At 39.0% G+C, this 19,523-nt stretch overlaps 1 protein-coding gene across 2 annotated transcripts in view; it reads left to right on the top strand.

Moving 5' to 3' along the window:
* Positions 1 to 11,912, top strand: part of sugct (succinyl-CoA:glutarate-CoA transferase) — a 106,977-nt gene extending 95,065 nt beyond the window's left edge. For both annotated transcript variants that reach the window (XM_053234266.1, XM_026944750.3), the window contains one exon: positions 5,091 to 11,912. In XM_053234266.1, coding sequence (XP_053090241.1) covers positions 5,091 to 5,147 — 57 coding nt within the window. In that variant the 3' untranslated portion in view covers positions 5,148 to 11,912. The remainder of the gene's footprint in view (positions 1 to 5,090) is intronic.
* The last annotated feature ends 7,611 nt before the right edge of the window (positions 11,913 to 19,523 follow it).

Here is a 19,523-nt window from a genome sequence, read left to right as displayed (position 1 = left end):
TGAACATTTTGAGATGAGTTGAAGGTTTTGCAATAGACTATTAGAAAAAAGAGTTCTTTTTTTAGAGGTCGTCTTTAAGGGTTCATTGGATAAGTGAGGGTTCTTGGCTTCCAAAAAAGAAAACATTTCCAACTTCGATCTTTTCTCTGATGGGGAAACACTCTGTTTCACAGTTCTAGTTAAAACCTTTAAGGGTTCCCCCATAGAGACAACCAAAGAATTAACGCTTAAGGCAGGGGCTCCCAAACTTTTTGGCCAAATGACTCCACATTTACAGTTATGAATTTTCTGCGACCCCAAGCCTTGACCACCCTACATTTTTTCACCCTACTAAGTAAAGGTTCATTGGATACTTAAGGGTTCTTAGCTTGCAGAAAAGGGTTCCACTTGCTTTCGTCTGTATGAAAAATAAATGCTGCTTGTACAAACGTATTATGTGCATGACCAAGCATCAATTTAGAGCCTAAAATATGATCAGACTCTCTTATATAACCCACTTTAGAACACATCACTGTCATGAAATGTTATTCATGATTTAGTGCTATTAATATATTATGATTCAGTGACATTTAAAGATCTCCTGAAGTTCTTAAGATCCCAACGAGACTGGATTTCCCTGCATGAGGATTCAGACTGCCTCTAACCCAACATGAGTTTGGATTTCAAATCTATAGACCATGTCTCCTTTTTAGTAAACATACTAAATTTACTAAACATGACAATTTATGTGGATAATCATTTCCTGATTGTCTGAGCAACTTGAAATCAAAGGTACAAGTAATTTTATCTTCATGGCATCCAGCCCTTTTTACATATGTTATCCTATATCATTCGTTTATGAAACTGAACATCAGGAACCAGTTATAAATAGCACACAGAGGCAAGAGAAAGAGATGTGACTCCTTCATCTGAAATGGCTCCTCTAATGAAGGTTTCTCTTTTTCTTATCTCACTTACTCTTAGTAACTGTTTCTTGTGCCACTACTGAGAACTAACAGAAGTTCTACTTCATATGACTCATCCATGTGTTGAGATTCTCTCTGTCCTGGAGTACAGAAGGAGTAAACGCTGGAGGTTAAAGCATCAAAGCATGTTTCTGGAATGCCGGTAAAGTCTGCGGTGGGTTTGACCTATTGGTGTGTTGGAGAAAACACAAAGCACAGGGAAAGGAAGCGCTAAAGGCCTCTTCTGCATATTAAAGCAGTCTGTGGGGGGGTCACAACCTTTCATTGCGTGAAATGATTTATGAATTCGAGTCTTTCACTTTTGGTTTGTTCACTGAACAAGCATCTGCCTCGGATATTTTGTCAGAAGAAGACTGGTAATTAGTTTCAGCAAAATTAATGAGGCTTCGGCAAGTAAAGATGGAATAGGGTATATGCTAATGCCGCCTAATGATTGCAATAGCATGACTACAAGGAAATGAGTCACACGCTATGATTGCTTAGTGTCATCCATTTTTATCATCCGTTTTTATCATTATTATTTCTTGAAATTTTCTTTAATGGGTTTTTTAACCTCTTTCTAAGCACCTTGCACCAGGTTTTACCAAGTGTAAGGAATAAAACCTTTACATTTATTCATTTGGAAAACGCTTGGGGTTGTGCTGGGGTTGTGCTGTTTATAGGAAAATAATCAACAATGCCGATGTTACTGTTACTGCTCTGAAGTTGGGTATTTTCCAATAACAGCATGTCCCAAAGTGGTTTTTTTTTCTTATATAATAGCAATTTGCAGATGCTATTTTTTTAATTAAATGTCATTTATCCATCTATGGTTATGTTTGATGCAAAACAGCCACAAAACAGGTTTGTTACATTATAAGAGCTATAAACAGTTGTTTCCTTTCCAGCCTCGCTTTTTTTCTCTCTTGAAATAAAAATCTTCATCTGTTCTAAAGATGTTCCCTTAGCGGAGAACTTAGTTACTGCTTTACCTTACACCAGAGACTCCTTCCAAAAGTGTTGAATAAATGTCTCCTCACTGAAAACGTCCACATATCAACAATTACATTTTTGAATTAGTTTCTGTCATGTGTCTGCTGTACAAGTCCCTGTATTAGTTGTTACTATAGAAACGATAACATATTAGAAAGTGCATTAATATAAACCTGTGATTTGAATTAAACCTGGCACTTAAGGTCAGAGCTGCTGTTTTGGAGAATTAAACACTCAGTACTGAGGTATGAGCAACTTTTAGTGTGTCTATGAATATTCACAGCCTGGACAGAATAGCAATACCAATAATCTGAGAAACACCAAGCATAAGGAACATTTTTTTGTTCAATTTCAAATAAAAAAATATGTATATTTGGTACAGATTCATTGCAGTGTTGGGATTTAATGATCCATTTTTTTTTAAATCAGGGAAAAAAAAAGAAGTCAGTGCTGATATGGTGTCATGTCGTTGCTAGTTTCAGCCACAAAATGGCCTACAAGAACTAAATTACCCACCAGCCCTAGCACATCACATGACAATGTCACATGCCTCACTGATCACTCACACCTGTATCTTGTTGCACTAATTACTAACCCTATTCAAGTTCCAGTTTCTTTTTGTTTCAGTGGCTGCGTCTCAATCAGCTCCCTAGTTCAGCAGATAGGGCACTGATGAGGGAGTCGGCCATTTTAAGGGCTGTCCAAGTCACAAAATCCTTCCAATGCACATTCACTCCCTAAAAAATCCCACAATGCACTGCAAAAACCAGGGAGCATCGATGCTCACTATGCTCCCTTACTGGAAATGATGTAATGTTTTCTGAAGCCTCTCAGCTCGAAAAAAAAATAGAGGACCAACTCTCAGGCAAATTCATCTACAAATGTAAGTAGTTTGTTGTAGCTCTCGAATGATTACTTACGTTAGCGATTTTTCAACTTTATTTGACATTCTATACAAGGTTTGTTTGAGTCTAATGTCTTTTAAGTGTTTAATAATTAAAAATAATAATAATCCAGTAGCTAGCCTACGATCATGCTTGGAGTACCATGACAGAAACATATGTGATTAAGCTAACAAATTTGTATGACGTATAATGTCAGAAAGATATCGGTCCTGCCTGTTGTTGATAATTGCCAGTGGGGATGTTTTACAACGCGAGTACGTAGTCATGTGGCCGGAAATTGAGTCACCAGTGTCCCAATGTGTAGTGAGCCAGGGTCCTTACCAGTGCCTGAACCCGTGTACACGATATGCTGATTCACGACCTAGGCAGCTAGGGAGCTGATTGACACACCCTTTGTCAAGCTTATGTTGTGTTTCACTTTGGTTATCCATAATGTCATGTATCTATTACACCACATTGTTCTTGCTCTCATTCTTGGTTTTTTGTTTGTTAATGATCTGTGCTTTTTTTCTTTTGTTTATTTTCTTTAATAAATACCTGCACTTGCATCTGCACCTGACACATAGATTTGGATTTGTGATTACAGTTGAGGTCAAAAGTTCACAGCCCCCTTTCAGAATCTGCAAAATGTTTATTATTTTACCAAAATAAGAGAGATCATACAAAATGCATGTAATTGTTTATTTAGTGCTGACCTGAATAAGATATTTCACATAAAAGATGTTTACATATAGTCCACAAGAGAACTGAGGGTCTCATATGCAACTATTACAGAAGGTTCAAACGCTCACTGATGCTCCAAAAGGAAAGAACATGCATTAAGAGCCGGGGAGTGAAAACTTTTGAACAGAATGGAGATGTGTACATTTTTCTTATTTTGCCTAAATATCGTATTTTTTTCATTTAGTACTGCCCTTCAGAGGCTACAGAAGATAGTTACATGTTTCCCAGAAGACAAAATAAGTTAAATTTACCCTGATCTTCAAATTCAAAAAGTTTTTCCTTCTGGAGCATCAGTGAGCGTTTGAACCTTCTGTAATAGTTGCATATGAGACCCTCAGTTGTCCTCAGTGTGAAAAGATGGATCTCAAAATCATACAGTCATTGTTGGAAAGGGTTCAAATACACAAAAAATGCTGGAAAAGCAAAGAATTTGTGGGACCTGAAGGATTTTTCTGAAGAACAGCAGGCAGTTTAACTGTTCAGGACAAACAAGGGAACAACTATCAGTAAACAAAAAAACGCAGCTGTGGATCATTCAGGTAACAACACAGTATTAAGAATCAAGGGGATGTAAACTTTTGAACAGGGTCATTTTTATAAATTCAACTATTTATTTCAACTTATTTTCTCTTGTGGACTATATGTAAACATCTTTTATGTGAAATATCTTATTCAGGTCAGCAGTAAATAAACAATAACACGCATTTTGTATGATCCCTCTTATTTTGGTAAAATAATAAATATTTTGCAGATTCTGAAAGGGGGATGTAAACTTTTGACCTCAACTGTAGCAGACTTGTAATCTAGACACGGAAATAGCGTGTTATAAATGTTGTATATTGGTACGGTATAGTTGTCCTAGTGGTCTTCCTTGAGCACTGTCCTTTTTAGACTTTTTCTGTTTAGATTTCTGACCACTGATGACGTTAAAACGGATGCTTCAGAAATGGGAGCACAGTAAAATGTCAAGTGCAGGGGGAATCCAGGGTGGAAAATCATGATTCATGATATTTAGCACGTTGTTTATACAAGGACTTGCATCATTTTGTCCAACCCAATAAACCAGTATGCTCTATGTGACATTTTTAGTCCTGGATATTTGTTTCTGTAAAATTCCTTTTGGTTGTCATAACAATATACATTTTATTTTAAGCAAACAAATAAATGTCTATTATTTAAAGCTGTTTTTAACTAAGTGGATGTGATGAGAGAATTTATAAAATTGCTCCGTTCGTTTCTAATGTTTATTGAATGTCTAAAAGTTTTGGCTATGCTCACAGCCATAGGTTCAAGAGGAAGATGAACATTCATTCATTCATCTTCTGTAACTGCTTTATCCTGATCAAGATTTTGGTGGATCTGGAGCCAATTCCAGTAACACTGTGAACAAGGTGGGAGAATTCCTCCCGGCCGGGACACCAGTCCATCACAGGGCAAAGATAAATATATAAAGATATATTCTAATTATGAACAAAAACTATTATTACTGAATTATTTTACACGTGCAACCGTTTGTTTCTCGCAGGTCCTGCTGTCCGATTCAACAGTTTTGAGTTTGACAAGCCAGCTCCACCCCCTGTGATTGGTCAGCACACAGTCGAGGTCCTGAAAGGTATCCTGGGCTACAGCGATGATGTCATCAACCAGCTGCTGACTTCACGGACCGTCACTCAAAATACAGTTTACTAACGCCAGCGAACAAGGCATGGCCGAGTCCGCTCCCAAAATATGATCATACAGCCTCCTCTTACCAAATAAACACACTCGCACCTTAATGCACACGCACACACATATGCACACCGACATGACAGTGTGGGAGAAATATTGTTCCACCTCCCCAACTCAGTGGTTATGTTTTAGAAATTACTCGGCCAAAAAGGCCAACCGAAAGCAAGCCGCAAATGTAACATTAACAACAGAATGACGCATGAGGAGGCTCGGAGGGTCTGGCCTGCCAGTTGGCGTGTCCAGTGGAATGTGGTCTGGCTCCGTGACCTGCGCTCACATTCACATCACCTCACTCTCTTCTTCCTGTTTTATTGATCAATAACGTATGCAGACTCCCTGCTGGATAAGCTTTCAAATCAAACCTTCAGTAATGGAAAGAAAGAAAATCTATTTCTCAGCTCTTTGGGCTGCCTCTTAAACTTCTAAGCTCAGTTTGCATCACCGTTTTGGCTAAATTTACAATCTTTGACTAAACATTGAGTCTAGAATGGAAATACCCTACAGCACATGTGGAAATACCCAACGGTAAATGATACACGGCACACCTCATACTGTTTGCCTAGTCTGAATTAAAGTGAAATTGAAATTGATAGTTTAGCACTCCACAAATTTAAGTGGACCAAAAAAAACCAAGCAGAGGACCATCTGTGACTGGAAACATAGTTTAAAAAGCCTTTTATCTGTTGATCACTTCTTGTAATTGGGTAAATCTCACTATAATAGAACTGCACTATGGTTCTCTTAGAAGCAGACAAAGATCACCTCTCATAGGAAGTGTTGGATTATGTCCAAGTGTGATTGCTGTTTTTATACCTCATTGAATTCATGGTTTAATTCAAACAAAAGAGTCATCTTAGTCATATGCTTTCGTTTACATTCAGAATTATTCCATGATTTAATCCACAAAACGTTATTTTAAAGCCCCTCTTAACTTTTTCATAATTAGTTTCTTATTGTTAGCTACAGCTTCTGTAGTGAATATACCACAACATTTTTTTTTCTGTTAAATATTTGGAGTTATATGCAGGACTATGTTTAGTAGAGGCGACGTCAGATCTAGGAAAGTACCAAATTAAATTTGGCCGAAAGCTTATGTCAGCTACCCTTTTACCCCACCTGCTGAAACTGAACTGACTGCTTTCCTTCTCACACAGCCTCTTTGTTCCTGAGTGTGAGCAAAACTGCATCTAATTCAAATTGTTTACCATTTTATATGCACTATTTTGTGTCATTAGCTTATGTGTGGTAATAGTTTTTTTTTAGTTAAACAGTGAAAGAAGTGAGAATTAGCACAATGACTACAACTGAGATTCGTTATATTGTTAAATCTAAATTAATTGTCTGTCTATTTAAAACATTTTTATAATACTCATTACACGTGGGCACATTGAAAACCCAAGAGTATAGTTTCTGGCAATGTTTTTTTGTGATTGTATGATAAAATCTCACGATGTTATAAATAGATCTTTGTTGATTTGGGTTAATTTGGTCTGCTACCAAAACTTATAACAGTCAATTATGAACAAGCCACTCGCCACTGCGTAATACTATAATCACAAGTTTAGTAATTAGAGCTGAGTGCACACTACACGATTTAACCTTGACTTCCCTGGTTTCCCAGTTTCCCAGTGTCCCCTAGCCAAGCAGCATGTAGTGTGAGTAGTTGACCAGCATTTTCTCAGCCTAAGGCGCCAATATTTTCAAGCATGTTTAACATTCTCAGCAAAGAATCACTTAGTGTAAATCCATCTGTGACTTGTTGCAAGAAGAGCAATGAAAAACAGCTAACGAGAGTCCAAGAGGAAATCAGATTCATCTGCTCCCATATACAGCGGATCAAATCCAGTTTATCAGTCAATTTCTGTAGGTGAGGACAAAATGTAAGCACAGTAATATAGCTTCTATAAGAACTTATTTGCCATGTCCTACTCAAATGGTTGTTAGGAAAAGCAAAAAAATGGCGTAATTCCTGCTGGTCCACAGCATAAAAATAGCTCCTTTTTTTGCACTGTATCTCCAGTTCTCTTTGCAGAACAGACAATCCTCACTGCCTGCATCTTCCCAACCAATATTTCCTCCACATTTTCTCTTATTTCTCTTTTGTCTTGTTTCCACACAAAATATTGACAAAGTCACAGTCACATTTTGGACAGTTCTCATGTTTATTTTCCATGAGAAAGCAGGATTTGAGGATCTGGCATGCTTCAGAAGTGATCTTTTCAGCTAAAAGATTTTGTACTGTGTGCGTGCCTCGTCAGACACCGATCATGTAGTTTGCATACCACAAAACTATTTCTGAGATTCTGAGATTTTGAAAGTCTGAAAGTCGTGTAGTGTGCACTCAGCTTTAGACTGACAATTTTGGCAGTTCTGGCCCGGGGGAGGGGGGAAGAGGAAGCATTTATCTGAGCTCATTGCACATCCCGGAGACTGAAGAATGCAGCATTTATGTAAGAAGTGTCAATGCAATAAAATGATATCGTGTCTTAACTTTTGCACTCTCACTACATCCAGATGTTTATGAACTGAATGAGCGTTGTTTGACTACACTTCACAATGATGAACTCAACAGGTGCAAGGTCCGAAAACACAACTCTGTTTGTTCAGAGGTTCAGTGGCTATAGTACCTCAGAGTAGAATGATTCAGTCCCTCAGGGGAATTAGGGTTGTTTCGGATGTCAGTAATTGCCAGATATTTTTCACGTCTGATTTCTTCCCGTCTGTTCTGCACAAATGACTTGATGTCAAACACAGACTGGGTCACGGCAGGACAGCATTATGAGTGTGACCACTATAAAGGACACACCACAGAAAAAGTTTATTTAAATCCAGCCAGGAACTGTCATGTGATTTTATTACATATGCAGCATGATTAGTCTTAACATGTGGTTTTGACAGAATTTTGTTTAGGCTCCACGTTGAAAGCTTTGAGTGGCTGAGTTTTGCTTTTAGACACCGTGAGAAGCAATTCTGCTCTGTCGAGAGCTAAAAAGGGAGTTTTCCTGAATGAGTCATCTGTTTGAATGGTTCCAGATCATTTCACTGGAATCACGTTTTAATAAGTACCCCGGATGAAGTACAGGTCAAATCATTATACGTCTACAGACATGTTTTTGCACTTTAAGATTCTTTAATGTAATTTTATTGGGCAATTATAAGAGATAGGTCCCAGATTCTGGCTGTAAAATATTGTGTTTAAAATTAAAAGTAAAAAGTTATGAAAATATAACTTTGCATATTCTTAATAATAATAGTATAGAGATAATAATAGTATGTACTCTACTTTTGAGACTCGGACCCTACATTCACACTAGTAAGCAACAAGTTGCATGTAGCTTGTCTACTGTTATTGCTTGTGGGCGTGACCTGTCCAGAGATTTCTTTTAGTTCCAATGAGAAATGGTGGTAGCTATATACAGTATAATGTAGCTACTAAAGTATACTAGTGTAACACAAATTATATAATGCACTAATCAGTGTGTAAATTGGTTATTTGAATCATTCAAAATAGTTGTTTTGATTTGTCACTTTGGTGCATTATACTTAATTCGCTTGGAATTGAGAATCTAATTTCAACTGTTTGTTGCGCTGTCACTGAAATCACAAGACTTTCATGTACATAGCAAATGAATGGCGCACTATTGCTTTGTCACTTGTTAGTGTGGACATTGGTGAGAGAGTCACTATAAGTGATGGTTAACTTACCAAGACATGCCAGAAGAAACCAAAAGAAACCTGGTTATATGTCTACACTTGTGTAAGCAGAGCCAGTGATGCAGAGGACTTCTTGTTTCTGCTTTTGCCTTCAGCTGCTCTCTTTTGAGATCCAGCCAAAGTGGTGGAATGAGAAAGAAATGCAAGCATCAGATCTGAGACTCAAATATGTACCAGTTTATGAGCAAACTTGTTACTCCCATGGAAATAGTTTGGAAGGTGTGAGCGACTTTGATAACTGCTTCTAATCAGCTGCCCGGGAGACGATTGTTTATGTTTACAAGTCCTTGCTTGCATGTTTTCAGCGCGTGATCTCGGGATCACATGGATATGAAGTCCTGGGAGAGCACTGGGAAGCGCTTTCCTGTTTTCAGTTTGGGTTCCGCTGACACGTTCGGAGAAGGAAACGGGTTATCCAGCCCAGCCAGCTGTGCTTGACATTAGCCTCTTCCCGGCGTCCCACACTGCATCTCTCCGACTCCAGCCAATGGGAGTTGACCCATGCCGCCGTCACTTCCATTCGAGTGTGTGTACACTGTTGCTGTGACGATGGAGGGGTTCCGGAGTGATGGGCTGCCCAAGAGATGAAATAAGCAGAGCTGGAGCAGGCCCAAGGTTTCAGAGAAAGAGACGGAAAGAGTGAAAGAGGACGAGGAGAGAGAAAGGTGGGATGGGAAAGCCATCTGTGTGACTGCCTGGAGAAACTCTGTTAATCTTTCTACTTCTTCCATGCTCAGAGAGACATAAATCTTCAGTTAAAGTGACCAGGAACTTTTGGTGAAGGGTCGGAAATTTTGAAGAGGATCTTCCACAGGCTAAAGGTGGCAGCTTTCATTGACGTGATGTTCCAGGCAGGTTTTAAGCTCTTAAAATCCTGGTTTTCCCAATTGCTGATTTAACCTACAGCTGCCTACTGCAGCATGTTAGTTTGTTGCACAAGCACACCAAACCTTTGGCATTCACTGGCAACTGTATGCTGCTTACATAAATTAGGTTATGTAAAAGTTCTCTGTCACTGTTCCTCAGTTCTTCAAAGTTGTGCCATATGGACAAACTTGTACCATAAACCATATGGCTGAACAGTGAAAAATCAGAGTTCTGACTCCACTTTCTCAAATCAAGACCATCGACTCTTTCAACAGTTGGATTAATCAGCAAAAGTGCATCAAGCCCATAAATCATGTAAATAATGATGTTGCAGTCTAGAGTCACCACTGCTACAGTGGAAAGCAGTGCCTTGAAGCCTGATCTTTTAGCCCAGTAAATGCAGTCATTTTGTTTAATGGATCATTCACGAGGGTGATGATGTAAAGCCTCACTTGCTTGCACCACGGAGGTTATAACACCAGTATCCAGAGGGAGGATCAGCTGTGAGTGTGTGTAATTTCAGAAGGAAAGTGTGGGAGTGCTGAGAGGAAATGGCTGTGGCCTGATGACAATCTCACGCTCGGCAAAAGCCACCCCAAACCTGCTGGAGTGTGTTATTTAGTGAGATGAGACCTGTATACCCAGAGATCAGCTGAAAAAGTACTTTGGTCTCCAGCCACATTGGCATTGATGTGTTTGATGTTTGAGCGGTAAATACAGGCCAGCTTATGGCTTCTGTGCTGTGATAACAGTCTTCACTAGCTGATGTAACTGCCTGTGTCCAAGAGAGCAAGAGAGTCCCTGTCCTCTGAGATCATTTGTATTGAAGAGTGCAGTTGGTACTTTCTTACAAATGTGGAAGTTTGATAGATTGCAGTGACGTGTTAGCTGGGTATCTGTCATGTAATTGCGGAGAAATAGCATGTGATAAATTGGGAATAACTACATTGGAAGAAAATTCAACCTGAATATTACTCTTTATAATTAAAATGGGATCTTCAGTAGTGTCCAAGATTTACTTTGTAATGAAATTCCAAGTTGACCTTTTTAGTTAAAGCTTTTACATGAACGTGTTGGTGTGTTTTCACTTTGGTCAGTGTTTTCCAACATACACACAGTGCTGTTGGACTACCTGCTGATGGTGGTGCCAGTGGGATTTAGCCCTTGCTTCATCTTTACCGAAAGTAACTGATGCAACAGCGCCTTAGTCTGTACAGCTCTGTCTCACCTTCTCATCTATATACTCTAATCAAACAGATCAACTTCTAAAGGAACTTTCATGCTAATACTGCAATCAACACCATCACATTCATCTGCTAGAATGCTATCTAGCCGAGCCGAGTCTTTGCCCTAACTCATATACAGTAGCTGCATTGCATTCTGGCACTTTGAGTCCAGCATTTGCACCGATGTCTCAACTTCCACACTGGATTTCTCATTAATATGATGTTGAATGTTGATGAAAAATGATGTATGAGAAAAGAATCTCTTGCTCCTTTTGTTTTTAGGAACTAACAACAAAACCTGTTGAGTGATAAGTGTTATCATTTATATTTCAGATTGTTGATTTTTTTTATCTTATTAAACACCAGTATAACTGTGCTAGCAATAACAATGCTAACTTCTAACACACTGAGCAACAAATTAGCACCAGAATCTGTAAACATGTCACAAATATATTTCAATATAAACTTATTTAATGTGCTTTAAAAGTGAAAGAGGCAATAATATAACATCAGTAACTAAAATCAGTATGTCCTCTTTTTATAGAGTTTATACTTTCCTACTTTAACTTGAGTGAAAAATTTGAACTTTATACTTTTCTACTTTAACTTGAGTGAAGAATTTGAACTTTTACCATAGTATTTATTTAGATGAGTAATCGCACTTTTACATGATTAAAGAGTTTGGGTAGTTTCCCCACCTCTGCTTCTAGAAATCATGAGTGTGTTGGTAGTTATAAAATATGTAGACTGATTTGCTAATGGACAATATGAATTAATAGAACAAAGAAAGCTGAATAAAGTATTACAATTGAGTAAGACTCTTCCAGTGCATTTTTTTCTTTCATTTCTTTAGAATTGTTTATTGTAAGAAATAAAATTTTAAAAAAAAAAACATTTCTCAAGTAAAATATATGCCTTTTCTGAATTTGGTGATGCTTTGTAATGAGTTTACATTTCTCTTTGAGAGAACCTGACACTATTACTATCCCATCTTAGAGTATTTTTACAGAGATTTCAGTGCTGACAGTCTTCTATTTCAGACAGTCACAGAGCTGCCAGGGTTTGCTTGTGAAGGCATCGCGTATGACGAAGTTAAGTACTGTTGGGATTAGTCAGTCCCTCTCTTCACTTGGCAGCCACAAGCATTGTGGGACAGGTCCAGCTAGTCACATGATGTTCAAAGCAGCGTAGTAAGGATGTAACTGAATACAATTACATTATTCAGAATGAACAGATAATGTGTTCTAAATGGATACAAATACAGAAATGAATAGGAGATGCACTATTCTCCTTTTTCTTGCAGAGCATCTGGTTGAGGCTAGAGGTATGCATCAGAACTGAGATCTCACGGGATGCATCTAAAAATTTTGGCTGGAGGTTTATACTTTCATGCCGGTACAGGCAAGAGATCAGGTATGAAGTTTGCAGACCACGTCCATTAACAAGCAAGGCATTTATAGCATCCATTCATTCATCCTTAGTAACTGCCTGGTCAGGGTTGCAGTGGTTTAAATTAGGCTACTACTTTGTTTATATTGTGGAAAATGGAACCAACTAAACTTGTTAGAAAATATCACAGGCAGGTACAAACAAAAATAATGACTACTTTGGGTTTCAATCTGAATACAGATACATCCTTACAATGAACTTTATGATGTGTTTGGGGGGAAAAATCTCTCTGTATTGGCATGCAGCATCACCCACTTGTCATCTTTACTACACTGGCATTTCTCTGATCTGTGCATTTTAGTGATGTTCACAGAAAATTCCAGTGTGTCACACCCTGCAAGCCTGGACTTTTTCACTCCATTCATCCATGCTTGCCAAGTGTATTGTATTTTTCTTTCATTCCTTTAAACTTGTTGCATCCTTAATGTAGCATTTCCCCCTCTAGCCATGTAATGAAACATGCCTGTTGTTTTGCGGTTGATTTATTTTTGTGGTGACCTGGAATTTGTCTACACATACTTCCACGCACTGTTCATTTGAAACTAAAAGAAATGCCACAAATGTCCCACCTATTAAAAGGTCAGCCATGTCCCTTGGCTCTGTGTGGTTGAGCTTTATTCCTTTGCCTGGAGAGAAGGGTCATCGTTTGGTTAAGCAGGAAAAAGAAGTTGACTTTTGAGCTCTGGGTGCTCCCACTGGTGCAGAATGTCTGGGGTAACAGGGACTCAGCTCAGCAGACAGGGGACAGAAGCCAAAAGAGAGAGAACAAATGACTGAGGAAAAATATAGAGAGAGAGGTGTTCAGAAGTTGGAGATGATTTTATCTTTGTTGGAGATGAATTGTTTATTCCAAGCCATTTACTAAGTATAACTCTGTATATGAGCATGAGGGGGGAAGAATGTGAAAGAAAATGCATTTGTCAATGTTAATGAGATTTCATCCAGAGTAAAAACAAAGAAAAGACATATTTAAGGGCTCTTTTTCTCCTATTAGTCAGTTTCCTGAGTCTAAATCGGACCGAAGTTGATACTTTTGGTTTGCCTATACTTATAAGAAACAAAAAAAAAGTTCTCCTAGATTCTTTCATTCATTGGTCAGAAATATAGTGATAGAAAAGGGTAAACAAACATTTGCCAAGTGAACCATGTTCCTCTTCAAACTGTGCTTCTTGATTTGGTTGTCTGTTTTTTTTTTTCCTCTGATTACAGTGTTTATGAACACTATTCCTGTTTTTTTTTTCTCCATACTGGTTTTTCAGCATGGTGCAGTTGCTTTGATGAGTAAATCTCATTCTGTCTTCTGTAAGGGTATGCTTGAAAACAACATGGATTTGAAGACTTTGATAACAAGTCATCCTATGCACTTTTAACAGTAGACATCATCATCAAAGCAGCTTTACCGACATCTGGATGTAGATTTCAGATTTAGATCCCTAATGAGCAAGCCAGAGGCGACAATAACGAGGAAAAACTCACTGAGATGACTTGAAGAAATCTTGAGAGGAACCTGATTCAAAGGAGAACCCATCCTCTTGAAGGTAACACCAGATAATATAATTTAAATTCTAAATCATTGCATTATACACATGTAGAAGAGTACGATGCAGGTCCTTTGAGGCATCCACCTCAGTCCCAACCTGGTCAGAGCTTCACCAAGGACAACAATCACAATTCTACTTCCAGAGTCTTTCAATTCCTCAAAGCCTCAAAGGTTATATGATATGGATATGATGATTTGGAAAGATTTTAACTGGACAGAGAGGTTCTCATTAGCGTGTGAGATTGTCAAGGTGACCTCTTGACTTCTTATTGTAAAAGAGTGTAACCAGCTGCTTAAGAACAGACTTATTGAGCTGAGAAACACAACGCTTGAGAATGATAACTCAATACATTCATTTTTCTTCCACAGTCACAGTGGTACCTAGCTGAATTCAACCCAGACTTCTCCATCCCCAGCTACAGATTCCAGCTCCTTCTGGAGGATCCTCAGGCGTTCCCAAGTCAACTATGAGATATAATCTCGCCAGCGGGTCCCTGATCTGCCCCGAGGTCTCTGATCATTGGTACAAGCCTGATACAGCAGGAAACTTTCAGGGGGTGTTCTTTTAACTTGCCCAAACCTTTACTCCAAGGATCTCTCGGATGGTCAAGCTCCTCACCGTATCACAGAGAGTAATCCCAGCAACCCTCTGGAGGAAGAAGAATATAAAAATACTGAACCCTATATAAACCCAAATAGCAGTCATGCTACAAATGTGGGGAAACGCCTAACCACAAAACCTGCAATGTCCAGAAAAGGGAATAACACCACACTGATGGGCAAGAAAAGACGATTACAGAAAAGTAACTCTGTCAAAGCAGAGCATAGTTAATAAAACGGACAGTGTTTGCAAAGCATCCCTATTTTTTTTTTTTCAGAGAAGACTCTGTTTTGTAAAATTGTTAATCAAATGCTAAATGTAACATTGGAAATTTCATAAGCAGTACCTCACTAAATCCCCTCAGTTCATACCTCAAGTTTAACTGCTAGCTGCGATGCCATGAAGCAGGCAATAACCCCAGAAAATGAATTTATGAGTAAGGAAACAATGTACTGGTTCTAAACGTGTAGGTTATTTCCATTAACACCTGTGAAAATATTCTCTGGTGTGAAAATACATTTCTTCCATGTTTTAGCAGTAGCCTATCCAAACTGTTAGAGAAAAATGTCTCAATCATACACTCTGCTTCTAAAGAAATGAAGCTGTAGAAACAACACGCTGTTTCCTCTTCATAAATCACACTCATTTAAAAAGCTTGCATATCTGAATGAGCCCCACAATTCTTTATGCAATGTTTTTCACATCCTCTCCCTGATGGATGGTCAGTGTACTACCTGACCTCAAACTGCTACAGTCTGCTACAGTTTGTGGATGCCTGACTATCACATTCCCCAAACTGTTCCCTAGGTAAGCAGCGCACATGCACCCGGCCATCCATATGATGTAAAAGAAAATGTGATTCCTCAGACCAGGCCACCTTCTTCCATTGCTCCATGGTCCAGTTCTGATGCTCACTTGCCCATTGTAGGCGCTTTTGCCAGTGGACAGGGGTCAGCATGGGCACTCTGACTGGTCTGAGGCTACGCAGCCCTATACACAGCAATATGCAATACACTGTGTGTTCTGACACCTTTCTATAGCCAGCATTAACCTTTTTAACAATTTGTGCTACAGTAGCTCTTCTGTTGGAACAGACCAGACGGACTAGCCTTCGCTCCCCACATGCGTCAGTGAGCCTTGGGTGCCCATGACCCTGTCACCGGTTCACCGGTTGTCCTTCCTTGGACCACTTTTGGTAGGTACTAACCACTGCATACTGGGAACACCTCTGAACATGCTCTGACCCAGTCGTCTAGCCATCACAATTTGGCCCTTGTCAAAGTTGCTCAGATTCTTACACTTGCCCATTTTTTCTGCTTCCAACACATCAACTTCGAGAACTGACTGTTTACTTGCTGCCTAATAAATCCCACCCTTTGACAGGTGCCATTGTAATGACATAAGCAATGTTATTCACTTCACCTGTCAGTGGTTTTAATGTTATGGCTGATGAGTGTATACTGTTCGTATGAGTGTGATGGTCAGGTGTCCATATACTTTTGTATAGTAAGAGTCAAAAAAAAAAAATTACTTGTTTTTGCATTTTAGTTTTTGGTTACTCTCATGTGCCTTTTTTATTCTCTCTCCTATGTAACCCTGCAATACAATCAACAGCTACAATTAGAAAACTACTTACTATGAAATTTTATCAAAATTGATTTGAGAGAAGTTTATTTTAGGGTGAGATAGTGTTATACTATCTTGTGTGAACTGAAGTGTACTCTTGTCCTGTATGTAAAAATAAGTTTACAAAAATTTGCACATTGTGTTTTCTCAATAAAAAATATGCCTGCTGTCCTGTCATGGAAGTCCAATGGAATGTATTCCCATGGGCTGCATTGCACCCATCATTCCTGAGGTTTACTTTAGATCCACCACAACTCCAGGATAAAGTGGTTACTGAAGATAAATGAATGTAGCATGACATTGTACAGTCATTTATTCATCATGGGCCTTTTGCACTTCAAATCTGTGATTTTTAACTTTGACCATTTTTAGTATAGCCCTCTATATTAAGAGCATTTTGTTAAATACATTTTTATTCATGTCTTTACTTTCATCACACTTCTGGGACACCCACAGAGAGGTGCCTGGGGCAAACATCTCCCTACACACCCCCCTGCTGGCTGTATAAAAGGGTTTGACACAGCAGTTTTACATCACATAGTCTGACATCCTTGTATGAAGAGCTAGTGAGCATTTCTACTGACTGGATGTTGTCTGTCTCAGTGTTTAGTGATGACCAGGGTTTATGACCTGGGTATATTTAGGAGAACATGAGTACAAAGGACAGTGCCAGTACCAGGTGTCATTTGGTATCATTACAATTTACCACCTTTTGAAACAAGGAATTAAAGAGCAGATGCATTTGGGTAGAGAGTGTCTCAGTGAGTAGCAGTACCATATCTCCAGATCTACTACAAATTGACCAGGATACAGCACTTGCTGAAGATGGATGAATGAATGAATGTGGGTACTAGGGATATAACCAAACACATTATACAGAATGAAGAGGTTTTTTTTTTTTCTAAATCGGTGGTGGACATTTTTGTTTTGGTTTGCTTTTTTTAGAAAGTTTGACAGAAAGTAACAGGCATCTGGTTAAGACTAGAGGTGTGAGTTCACCAGACATTCGTGAGCACCAGTGAGCAGTCAGATATGAAGCCTGCTAGACAAAGAAGGACCACATACATGTAAGTTGTGGTGCTTTTACAGAGATCATTCATTCATCATTAGTTTATATTAGGCTACTAGTTTGTTTATATCTTGGGAAATAGAACCTAATAATCTTAATTCATTCGAAAATATTGCAGACAGGTACAAACAAAAATAATAACTATGTAAGCAAGATTTTAAAATAGTTCCTTGCAAAAAATCTCTAGTTGAAACCAATTATGAACAAGTGATTAAAAAAGAAGGAAAACATTTTTTTTCTAGTTACAAATACAGATATAGATATAGTGGCATTGTGTTTCATTTCTAGTAAGTACATAATCAGCAGCATTTACTGTTATTCCTAAATTCATTGCAGGACAGAGACAGGAATGCATTTTTGAAATTCCACAGATCTGAGGTTTGTACATGACAATGGGAAAAGCATGCCCTTTGTTTTGAAGACTAAGTCAAAAGGCATGCATTTCACATTGTCACATCCAAACATAAAATCTGTGGAATCTACAGGACATTCCTCTCAGTTTTTGCATCCCAGTACAATAAAAATGTGTTCACCCAGGCTGTCTGATATGTCCCGACTCTCCTTGTGATATCATAAACATCTGGTCATCAGTCCCAAATATATTTAAATGAAAGAGCTCATTTCTCCAAAACAGGTTTATTTTGGTCTTTTTCCCAGCTGTCCTTGATCATCCAATGCCACAACTCTGTCACAGGCACAGAAACGGGATCTGAATGTGATCTGATGTTATGTTACAATAGAATTGTATACAGGTGTTCCCTCGGGCCCTTACTTGGCTGTTAAATCGCTCCTTTTCTTTAAACAAGGAGGTGCTTTTCAAGACTTGAGTGTAGTTTGCTTATGATTGACCTCAGCACCTCCTGGGTCTCCTTGTGGTCTGGGGAAATGTAAAGGATACAGACTTGTTTCAAAGCATGTGTACAGAGCCTGAGGCTTCCTGCTCTCTCCTTTAGTGGATGAGCGGATCCTGTTACATAATTGTGATATAGGCGGTTTGTACAGAAGCCTTTTATGATACGCAGGGACGCATGCATGGCAGGCTGGGTTGGCTGAGGTGGAGCTGTAAAACCGAGGCCAGATGTGCTTCATTGGTAGCTGCTTGTCTTGGTAGTCGACTTCTCTTTCTCTCTCTGTCTTCCACTCTCACCCCTTTTTGCCGTGCTTGTAGGTTACTGCTCTTTCATTCTGTGCTTTGCTACTGTATGATGCATCTCTACACATCTACTCCATCACTAGCTGCTCCAGCGTTTCACACACTCACACACTTACTCTCACAGCAGGTTGCCTATTTTAGATGTTTTATGAGTCTCTGGGCACAGCAGGACTGGTGCCCACCTAATGCTTAAGCTTCAGGCCTCGCCATGCTGCTGAATACGTTTAATCCATTAAATGCTCATTACGCTGCTCTCAATCATTTTCCTCTCTCAACCTTACTTTCTTTCTTTCTTTCTTTCTTTCTCTCTTCCTCTCAGAGCTTGCTGGGCCTTCCGCATTCTTTTTGCATTTCATCCAAAACTATTTAGTCCCACTCATGTTCCACGAGTGCTTTATTTAACAACTCTTTGCTGAGCATGGCAATCCAATTATTTACAGCAATCAACTTGACATTATTGGCACGTTAAAATCCTAAACTGACTCAAGGCATGTAGTGTGGTCTGAGTGCAAAGCTCAAGTGGAAGATATTGGCCAATGAACCCTGCATTTCCAGCTCATCTCCCCATGGAGAACATCTCGGAAGGTGGTTCCATAAAAATTCCTCCAGCATGTTCTGTAAACATTGTAAATTCCCTAATGTCTCTACTAATGGAGAAGATATCCCCTGCTTACATTAGCGTAAAAGTGTCCCAGCTTTGGAGGATGATGATGAACTACAGTGCGAATGATAAAAGTTTTAAAAACAGGGCTGGGGAAAAAATATAAAGTATAGTGGATACAGTGTGGGCTTGATCAGACCTCACACTAGAGCAATGATGATTCTTCTCACTTCTGCACGTGTTTGTGTATGTATGTGTGCGTGTGTTAGACTGACTGTTTGCTCCCTCTGAAGTCCCGCCAAGGGTGTGTTCTGTTTATTAGTAGATGAGGGAAATGAGGGGTGGGTCAGCAGTGGGAGCGGTGTTTTCGGAGAGGACCAGAGA

The sequence above is a fragment of the Pangasianodon hypophthalmus genome, chromosome 1 (genome assembly GCF_027358585.1).
Source record: "Pangasianodon hypophthalmus isolate fPanHyp1 chromosome 1, fPanHyp1.pri, whole genome shotgun sequence".
Taxonomy (NCBI): domain Eukaryota; kingdom Metazoa; phylum Chordata; class Actinopteri; order Siluriformes; family Pangasiidae; genus Pangasianodon; species Pangasianodon hypophthalmus.
Note: the sequence above shows the minus strand (reverse complement) of the source record. Positions and strands in the feature narration are given on the sequence as shown.